Raw genomic sequence first — 11,534 nt, 5'->3', positions numbered from 1 at the left:
ATAAAAATAATAGAGTGACTAGCAGAATAACAGGATATTAATGATTAACCATTATAATTTATGATTGCGATTAATAATTAATGGATAAATGAAACTTGAGTTTAATGAGAAAATAACTATTAAATATTGTAGATAATTTTTTATTTTATTCACAGATTTTCTCTTATGACAACTTATGTGTTATACAATGTGCTGTACTTTCTCGAAACACATCAATTTCTTCCGGATTCAATTTTTTCCAAACTTTTCACGTAGTGCCTTACAATTATCGAATAAGTATGTTACCATTAGACTGTTACTAGAATCATTAAGTGTTAAAGGACAAGTTGAACACATGTTCGCAATCATAAGTACATATTTCGATTCCTATAAAGTTTTATTGCTTGTATTCAACTTGTAGATATCCAGCAGCTTCTTTTAACACAGTCATTAAGCCGCCCCAATAAACAAACTAGAATTAAAAACTAGTTAGGTAAAGCGCGTATTAATATTCCGAGAGAGAGAGAGAGAGAGAGAGAGAGAGGATGGGGGGGGGGGAGAAAGAAGAAAATAAATGAGCGGTTTGCTATTTTTGACCAACATATGTGATATAAAATCTGCAAAACATAAATATGTCGAAAATACGATTTCCTAAGTGCAATCAATTCGGATAGAGTATGATATAGAAAATATTCGATGCGTAAAATACATAACGTATAGATGCGGCGCGTAATAGCATATCTCGTTCCATCGTCGAGAGGTATGGAATAAATCTAAAGAAAATGTCTGCAATTTTCATAAATAATATTCACGTTTTGTTTCACTTATCTTTTCCAAGAGTCGTTATTACCTTCTGCACTTAATACTGTAAACCCTTTTATCGATGAAAAAACGGACAAATATTTCATTTATGTCGTTCGATGTTTGAAATGCTTTCTATAGAAACGCTATTCCGTTCACGCCATTTGCTACAAGAACCACGTTAATCGCGAATGTCATCAAGGCGAATCTGATTTTGATCTCATCTGATTTTCTTATTGCATCAAGTCCTACTTTAATTTTCTTCTACCTAAGATTCATTTTTTGCTGGTCTTCCATCTCGTTGAGTTTCAGGCAGCTAAATTTGTATCTGATCATCATTCATAGCACCTATACGTCGTTTTGCTTCATTATCCTGGTACGAGTATTATTGCTGTCTTTTCAGTTTTATCACTTTTTATGCTTTTTCCATTGCCCACTATACTTTCTACATCTTCATATTCTTTTTTTATACTCTTTAATGGATGAAGAAAGATCTTGATGCATGTTGCACCTCGGTCTATAGAATTCTGAAACTTACAGTGTAATAAACGATATAACGGAAATACATCTAAGATTAGATTATGATCTACAAAATATCGTTTTCATCTATTGCTAGATTAAAATAAATTAAAATAAATTGAATTAGTGATTTCTTTATGTATATTTTCAAAACTATGTAGGAGAATGCTAATAGGATTACATGATTAAAAATTAAGATAACACTTCTAAAACTAATCGGTAAGTTGAAGTTTTATGGAAGTTAAAGATAATAGTTTTTAAATTTTGTAGGGGATAAAAAGCATGTTTGTCTGTAAAATGAAATAGAAAGATAATTTTAGTAACATAACATTGATTGACAACGTAGCGACTTTTAAAACAGGTTTCCTGTAAGAAGCCACATTGAATTTATACAGATACATGACAACTCCTTAGGATCTCCACCAGAAGATCTTAACATTTCGTCGCTTTTACTTACACTCCAGATAATTTTACGAAATAAATTTTCGAAAGGTATTACCATGTAGGTTAATCAAAATTCGTTCCGAAATGCGTCTTAACCCTGCGTCTAGCGATCAAGAGGATGATCCAAATGCGATATATATATATATTTATACATATACGGCGCGCTGCGTAGACCAGAGGCTGATGAACGATGATGATATAACGAGGGAGATGCACTCCGGACGTCTCGTAGGAATGCAGCAATTTAGCGATATCAACCAGACCGACGCGGCTAATTCTATCTACGCGCCACTCGATAATTTGTTCGCTGGAAAATTAGATCGGCACCACTGAGAAATCGCTAATTACCGATCCTTCAGCTCGGATTCGACGACGCGTAGACTAATCCATCGAGCAGAAACAGGACGAGGTCTGGTTGCATTGATTTTACGATTTGAATTTTGTCGAATTAAAGCGAGTTAGATCGACAGGCTACCTGATTATCAGCTATCCAGCCAAGAACTGGAACAGATACGTAATAAGCAGGCCCATTGATCCATGTATCATAATTTCGTAGCGAATTAGACAGTAATTGATCCAGCGTCAATAATATCGACCATTTCATGTTGGACATGGATAAAACGTGACGTGGTGGTTTTTAGCGAATTCGAATTGGTTTGATTAATTTGAAGACTACAGAAGGAAAACAGGATAAATTTCCGGTGCATTCTTTATGGCAGAGCAATTTTATAATGTAATATGTATTTTAAACTTCATAATTTGATATATATAATTGTCAATAAATCTGATATTAACAGAATTGTCTTATTGGAGCTTGCAACTAAAAATGTATGCTCTTTAAAAAATGGTTCTAAAAATGGTTCATCATCTTTATAGTTCTAAATATATTGCCTATCTTAATAGCTCTTATATCTTTGGCTTTTTCCGAAACATTAACTTATAAACTATTTTTAGAAGACATAGTTATACTGCGGATTTTTATCAATTTACAATAGAACGTACAGAATGTATAGAATATATATAGTAGAGTATTCGTTACAACTTTTAATAAGTAAACTAAATCTCTACTTAAAATATAAATTTCCATAAAGATCGGCTACCTGCTTCTAGCTTTAGAGCACAAATTGTTTTCATTTTCAACTACATCATAATAAAATACTACTTCTTTACTCATACCATTACTCATGACACTGCAACAAAAAATCAATAAAAATGTATTTATTATGTTTTTCTCCTATGATCATCATATTCTTTTCTTTATAAATCTCCTTCATTCATATACCAATCCTACTGTTTGTAGCTTGAGATCATGATTGGCGGTAGGAGTTGTTTATGGATTTTATGGGGATATTCGATTTTATTGGTGGCTTCTTTATGGCCGATTTTGGCTGTGGCCAATCGAAATGGCACATCTTGGGAACGCTGACATAAAACGCTCAACGGAAACATTGTGAAGGATGATACATCGATATCAGCCACTCGAAATACGGTACAAACACTCGTGATGATATATTTCAGTATAGTAGGCTCGATTAGGTAATAAATTATTCAAGAGAAACAGAACACTGGAGGTCTGGACATTTCGCGACGGCTAAACAGTGTTGCATTAGTCTGCAAAGTATACACTCGTGGCATACTGCAACCCGTAAATTTCGTGAAGGTTAGGTAATAGAGGATCCGACATATAAAAGCCATTGTGATGCTATTATTATTACATGTATATTGCACTATAGGTGGAAGTGTCACAATACAGGGAGACGCAATTCCGATGAGCGTATGTGAGTTTGAGTAGTGTGAAATATTAGCGTCATATTTCATATTAGTATCGTGTTACGATGTGTGACGCTGTGCCCATGAAATGTGTCGTTCGCGTGGCAAATATTGTTTTCGATGTAGATATTCATTAGCGTAATAAAAATCACGAGACGAGCGCGCGCTCGTTAGGATTTAATAATTGTTCTTTTAATTTTATCGTTAACGTTTATTCTTATCGCATCTTCCAAATTAATTTTAATATCTTATTATACTAAAAATTCCACGAGCTTGACATAATTTTTATGCAATTCAATTTTAAAAAAAGGATGATAATTTGCAGAAATTATATGGAATTAAAACGGACTGAACAGTAAAATTTATGTAAACATTGTACCGTTAAAAATAATACCTCTTATGCGAAAATAATCTAAAGCCATTATTCAAATAAGAAACTAGACTTCTGCTTAACGCGTAATTCTAACCAAATATTGTAACATTCTATCATGATATAAAAACAAAGTAGAAACGAATTTAACCAAGAAAGTGGGGCACTGCCTATTTTTCGATGGAAGAACAAACTATCGAATCGATCGATTCGCCACAGGCGAGATCACAAAGCACCGGTTCGAAGGATGATACCGATGCAATCGATAATATACTTAAATATTTAACGTTATTCACGGACTCGTCTACAACTACGATTACGCGTTATATCCACGTTTCGTATCAACGCGATCTTTTCTTACGACCGGTTGGTCGGTGTGCTCCCTTTTTCCTTCAGAGAGCAAGGGAATTAACTACATTGCATCGAATCGTCGTTTCTCTGTTTCGCGCGATGCATTAGAACCCGGCATTAGATTTACTAGACGCGGTGACATCGGTTTTCGATATTATTGAACGATATTTGTAGAGCCGATTTTCGATGTCACTGAAATGAACGACGTCGATGTAAAAGTGAATGTAGTAGGCGTGTATTAAACTCAAGACGATATTTATCGTTCATATTAAAAATTCTCTTATAATTGATAGATATTATAGAAATAAAATTGTTGGTGAACAGTAAGATTACTATAAAAAGTGTTGAAAGAATATTTACCATGGAAGTGATCTATAATATCTGTTCGTATTAATTAATGGATATTTGAATGAAACAAAAATGTAATTAGATTAATATGAAGTTCGAGATATGTAATCGATATTATCCAAACAATGAATTTGTTTATTTATTCAAGAAGAAGTCTAAAGTTATTTTATGACTTTGCAAAGGTAAATTACTTTCATTTTAAGTATTCCCAGAAGTCTTAATTTAAACTTTAAACAAAATCTTCTTAGAAGCAACATTTCCTAATTGATTAATATACAGATAACTAATTTTTTAAGCGTATGTTGCAGAGTACGCGGATAAATTGACAAAGCGAAGTTCGAGGTCCGATAATTGACGAAGATGTGGCAGGATCTTTCGGTATTTGGTTTCAGCGATGCACGCGTTTTAGTGGGTCGTGGATTATGGAACTAAAATTAGTTAACCCTCCGGTTACCACCTAGTCAGAAGAGTTTACAAAAAAGTGATCGCGACACAACAAACAAGCCGGTTAAACCGACTATATCTTCGTGTAAGCTTCTTTCGCGATAAACAACCATTATAAGGACCACCTAATTCTCTGCTACTTTTATTCCCGATGAGCTGCATCCAGTCGCTCCCCAGCGTTAAAAATCCATTATCGAGAAAAGGTACATGCGAAAGAGGACTACGCTGTTTTCTTTCTGTTCTCATTTGCATCTTGTCACTGTAGAATGAGCTGATTAAAGCTAATCTGTCAGTTCTGCATTTAAGCTGTTTGTTTTTAATTTATTATCTTCAATTTTGGTGTGTAGGTCGCCAATCTTTAGTACATGGGTCGTTAAACTATTGGAAACTAACACGCTAGTTACGTTATAACCAAGCTTTGCTAAATCTAAAAAAGAGGATCTAAAAAAAGAGAATAAAAATATATAGTGAACTCGTGATTCAAATAAAAAACAGCAGAAAATCATTCGGGCTAAAAGGCTTCGTTCTCAACTGCTATTATACGCTTTTAAAAAACTCCATGAGTCAAGCTCTCAAAATTCCATTCCGCTTAATAATTCGCCGATTTCCTCTACCGTTTCGATCCGTATTACATAGCCCTTAATTGAATTCCGATAAAGCACAATGATTCAGAAACGTAAGAGGAAGAAAAAGGGTGAAAAAAGAAGAAAAAAAGCGCGAAAGAAGAGGCAAACGGAAGGATCGAAAAGAGATGCGATCGGAAACGTGGTGTGGTCAGGTGACAGACAAAGGTGGAGGCCCCCTAAAGCTGCGTTCATAGAGCAGCGCGAGACACACCGCTGTATAAAGTCGATCCTCCACCGACGGGAGCCGTCAGTTCGGCACGACACCTCTGTAAAGCACGACAGAGAAACTCGTCTCTCGGTATTCTGTAACATGCGACACGCTACCGTGGCTGCAGCTTCACATTTTCTCAAAGATCGAGCAACCGATCAGTGCGCATCGTGAACTCCGTATATCGTACTGCACGTCGTTAAATTTTTTGTGAACTTTTCGGCGGGAATAATTTGAAAGAGTGTCGTATGAAAATAAAGAACACGGATATGAAATAATTAAGTGGTTAAAATTGGTTTAAATCCTGGACGAAATTTTTATTCTTCATCTGTTTGTATAAATTCGCTCGACTAAGAAACAATTCGATGCAGGTGATACTTTGTGTTTTGTGTTGATAACGATCTCTTTTTGTAGTTGTTTTATAAAGAATATAATATCATATTTTGTTCTATGAGGAATTTAATGTAACTGAGGCTTAGTGTTTTTCTGACGATTTTGTTCATGCTAGACGTTCCATAGGAATTTTAAGATCGACCTAACAGATTGATCTCTTGTATTCGATCTTTTTTTACATTGGGGTTGTGGGGTTGTACCAGATTCTATGTTGGTACATGCTCGACACGATTTTTTTCGTATCGGCTAGCCAACTTGTCACCCGAATCGAATTCTACGGGTACCGTTTAAAGTTCAAAGGTAATCGGATTCCCTTAACAAGTTGGTTTTTATATTTCTGGTCGCTAAGAATTATAGTTTATTGTCGAGGAACATCGTTGACAAATTGAACGAACAAGATTAAGATATGTAAAGGATGTATCAACGAACGTGAGCCATTAAAGAGTCAAATATGTTCCTGAAAAGCGTGCCAGGCCGAAAGAAACGTGACAGAGAATTCCGCGTCCGCTAAACTATGACGTGAACCTCCTTGCTTCTGCCAGACAACTATAATCTTTTTTCCTCCGCGCCGTCACGGCACCACGAGATTCTTTTTCTATCACAACATACACGGTACAGCTTAAAGCACTTTGTGCCACACAAATCTAAATTTACGGTCCCTTTGACGGCTTCCACAGCTATTTTCGTGGACGAATGCAAGCGGCCTTGACTTTGTGCCCCTCTTCGCACGTGAATTTCGTTCTCACATCCCGGAAGGCATTACGTTATCACGGTAAAATGTAATTACTAACATTCTCTAATCCGCTATAACCCAACTTTCACTTGCTTACGTATGGAAAGATTATAATTAATTATCATTCCTCACTGATCACTGAAGGAATAATAATTATCATAAATTGACTGTTTGTTAATAGAAAGATTAGACCACGGATATTTATGCATTAATATAAATAAGTTAAAATATGCAAGAATACACAAGAAGTAAGAGTAAGTATTAATTTAGAGAGTAAAATGAATCTGCATTTTTATTCACATTCATGAAAATATAAATTTGCATAAATATCCATAGTATAGTAAGATTTAGGTAAATATCTAAGTAACTTTTAATACAGAGTTACATTTTTCAAGTTTAAATAATCTCAAGTATTTTCAATAAAACTCCTGTATTATGCATGTATTTGTTGAAAAATCAATTTCTTTGCTTACTTTTCATTTGATCTCATTGCGATGGAACTTGCATAAATATTAGATGATGCCTTCAAGTATGGTATTTAGTACAGTAACAACGTTTGGATATACAATGACGGAGATGATCTCCTCCCATACACAATGTGTTAAATTACATCATGTTATAGCGGGTTAACTACTTTGAGCATACTTATTAATAACGTAATTACATAACTATCTTCCCCCTACTCTAGTTTAATTTAATGATCCTACCTTTCTAATGTCTAAATAATTACACTCTTTACAAATATACCATGTAGTTTTATCCGTAATTCAGAACAAAAAAGAAGAAGAATTTAAGATTGATAGAAACTACCCTATTTTGACAACTCTTTCTAATCTCGATAAGTTTAGAAGAAAATTAAAAGAAAAATATTTCAGTGTGCTCTTAAATTGAATCTGCAGCTAAAGTCTGTTATAAAATCCATAATTTATCCATCATCTCGAAAACGCAAGCAAGCAGCTATCAAATATCACGAGGAAGACCCAGTATCTGTTACATGAGTATTTTGCTCTCTAGAAAATCGGTTTACCCCGATCTGTCTTTTCACAAACGTGTATTAATAGTTCACGATCCCAGTGGGTCGATAATCGTAAAAATAAACGGTGCTTCACGTTATACCGACACTTGCGTAAGTACTTACTTACTTAGATCCATTGGAATGGTGCTATTCTTTCTGGTGTGTTTTCGCTGTAATAAAGTAACGCGGTCTCATAAACATCGGTCATGAAAAAATAGACAGCGTAATGAAGAGTAGAAGCTGTTTGACGAGGCTCTACACTACTTTGTAATGTAATTAACACGTAGATTCTAGTTTAATGATGATTATATGAATCAATCTTGTTATTCATCAAAATATATTACACGATATAATAACGTAATTCGAAGACAAACTAATGGAATAATTTATTTGAAAATTATAAATTATTTTAATAATTTGAAGAAGTATCGTTGAAGAACCATTATTATTAGATTAAATGGAAAGCTTTTGCGTTTTCATCGCGTTAAATACTGTTATATTATATTTACAAGATTGATATGTTACAATCAGCTTTCACAGGAACTTCGTATTTGGATGTGAAACAATAATAGTTTAGAGACGTTGACTTCTACATAAGTTTTGAATTCTTTATTCTTCTAGTCCTGACTTTGTAACAATCTAAATACATAGCAATCAAATATGAATGTGAGTATTCTTAAACGTAATTATTTAATTTTTGCTGTTTTAATCATGAAACTTTTGCGTTATTAAAGAAATATTTACAAATTGTTTATTAAATCTTACCAAGATGAATAGAAAAATCTGCTATCAAATTAATGAAAATACATAATTACTTTCGAATTGCTAATCAACAGTAGCACGTTATAACCATCGAACATCTCATCGAAAATGCGGAAACTTTCCGTTTAATTAAATATTTTGTCTTCGTATTACGACATCGTTTGATCGATACTCGGCTCGTTTTCTGAAATATTGCGCCATTAACGTATTCTGTGGCGCCATTTCATTCGAACGACATATAGAGATAGCTACCGAATACATGCACAACCCATAATTCATATTCATCCGCAACGCGGCTACTTATCGTGTACTTACAGCGCACTTAACGTGCGATATTTAGCTGGTAATAGTCCGTAATTAATGCACGCATACATCGCCACTTAAATAATCAGCTAATAGTTTAATTACGTCAAGATCACTGAATGACTAGTTGCAAAATCAACAAAGCATGTTTTCCGACTCGTTAAGCATTCCGTATGAATATTACAAACACAGTGTAACACTTCACAAGTGTTAACCAATATTGTACATAAACGTATAATAATATACATATAAGTAAATATTAAACAATGTTGTACGTAAACAAAGTACCACGCGAGTGTTCATTTAAACTGTTCTCACTTACAAATTTGTTTAACAACTTTCCGGTCGACATTTCTTATTTTTTATTATATCACAGCAATTTATAATTCCTAGCGTCAATATGATCTACACAGTGAATGAATGATTTCAAAACAGATATGCAACCATGAATTAATTTCATCAATGGATAAGATACAGCAACACGAAAACGAACAAGTATAAAATACATAAAATAATCTTTCAGGAGAAAAGAATCTTACATTTATGGATCGAGCTCATAACTTTTCTATCTCTACTAACCGATTAAACTCGTGTTTACGATATAAATGGCTGAAATTATAACCCACGTAATCTGCTACTCGATCAATTCAATTTTTTCGTGAAGTCGCCGCGAAAGAAAAAGAAAAACGTAAACGTATCTACCGATTGTACATAATTACACCTGCAATAATTCCGTCTTCTTATTTCCCTCTTGCTCCATAAATTCCACGTGTTGCGTACCCATTGGCTCCACATTCCGCGCCATTTCAATTCCGCAAAATAAACATAAACTAATCCCTTTTGCTCTCGACTGGACCCATAAATTTCACTGCTTGATGCCGTGGCAGCGACACGGCAGCGTGGCGGGAAACGTGCCGGATAAACAATAGATTAAAACAGAGATAATGTAAACCAGGCGTAATTGAGATCGATCTACTGGAACCATCGATGTATGGCGCCAGCCGGGAAAAATCTCGTGCTGCCACGTTGTTGCAGTGGCGTTTAACTTTTCAGCGTGCGATATACACGATCGCTCGAAAGTATCCAGACTCTTGTTTATTTTCGACAAGATGTAGTTTAGTTATGAGATTTTATGGATAAATTAAAATGCAATGATTTTGTTCTGTATAATCGTCATACGATGACAATGAAAGTATTCGAACACTTATCACTGAAAATTTTTGTGAACATAGTACGTGCGTCATATAACACTTTTTTGGAATTGCATCGGCACTGTAATAAGAAGACTATCGTGATTATGTTGGTAAAATTTTGAACTAATCCCAAAATGTATATAGAGGTAACAATATATTTATTACAAGCTCGCAGTTCGTGCAAAATTAGTATATAGATATAATATAATTAAGGATGAAATTAAATTGACTGTTCAAATACTTTGATGATTTTTGCGAAGTGTATGCTTGCAATAGATTTATTGTAACCTCTGATACATTTTCGAATTAGTTTTAAATTTTACCAATATAACCACGATATTTGTGCCTCGCTACAGTGCTAATGAAATTTCAAAATCATTAGTATAACATGCATAATATATTCATAAAAGCTTTGTATAGTAAGTGTTCGAATACTTTCATGAATCACTCTATGCAATAGTATATAATTGGTAAAATATATTATAGCTATGTTTTTTAATAATCAATTTAGATTTACAGCCTGGCGAGTCTATAAAAAGACAGTAAGTGTTGTTTCCAATGATTAATTGACCATTAATTTGCACACTTTAATACAATTTGCATATTGTTACTATATATTCGTTATTAATATGTAGACTTCGGTAAAATGGGTGTTGTTACTGCCATGACCAAATTGTCCGGATACTTATGAGCAGTGGTGTATGTAATTCAAAACGAAAGAGACCGATGGAATGTTTGAACCGGTAGAAAAATAATTTTCCACGCGCGGCACGCTTTCAGCGGATAATTCTATGTAGGAGAACGATTACGTTCGACAGGTCGACGCACGACTAATATCGATTCCCGTCTAACGCTCACTAACAACTGGAGCATGAAGGCATTATGTGCGTGCGTATACGTACACGAACTCGAAGGCTTCTTTAATATCCAATTTCCTTCGTGTCGCATCATAACTCGTTTCTCACGATGCAAAATATGTATCTTGATCGTGCGTCGAATCGGAGCTCTTTGGCCATCGGTGAAGTGTTATTTGTGTGCCGTACGTGTGTACGTCAGGAGTACTCGCGAGTTGGTTTCAATAAAATTTTTATTAGACGGAATCGAGTTTTCGAGTAGTGGATGGTGTACTTGAGATATAAAGATATTGATGTAAATGGGACTTTTTATCTTAGAATTTTTTTATTGGAGATCGTTTTAATCGACTTTTTTTTAATATTTGTAGTTTTATGGTCTAGTTTTCTTGTGAGTTAAATAATGTACATATATTGCTGATTT

At 34.3% G+C, this 11,534-nt stretch overlaps 1 protein-coding gene across 4 annotated transcripts in view; it reads left to right on the top strand.

Moving 5' to 3' along the window:
- The first annotated feature begins 5,881 nt into the window (after positions 1–5,881).
- The window catches only part of LOC100651551 (thrombospondin type-1 domain-containing protein 4), a 29,823-nt gene continuing 24,170 nt past the window's right edge, over positions 5,882–11,534 (top strand). For 3 of the 4 annotated variants that reach the window (XM_048407580.1, XM_003393361.4, XM_048407575.1), the window contains exon 1: positions 5,882–6,231. In XM_048407580.1, coding sequence (XP_048263537.1) covers positions 6,226–6,231 — 6 coding nt within the window. In that variant the 5' untranslated portion in view covers positions 5,882–6,225. The other variant, XM_012312714.3, reaches the window with a different exon arrangement.

This window comes from Bombus terrestris, chromosome 1 (assembly GCF_910591885.1).
Source record: "Bombus terrestris chromosome 1, iyBomTerr1.2, whole genome shotgun sequence".
In the NCBI taxonomy this organism is placed as follows: Eukaryota; Metazoa; Arthropoda; class Insecta; order Hymenoptera; family Apidae; genus Bombus; species Bombus terrestris.
This window is presented reverse-complemented; position numbering and strand designations above follow the sequence as displayed.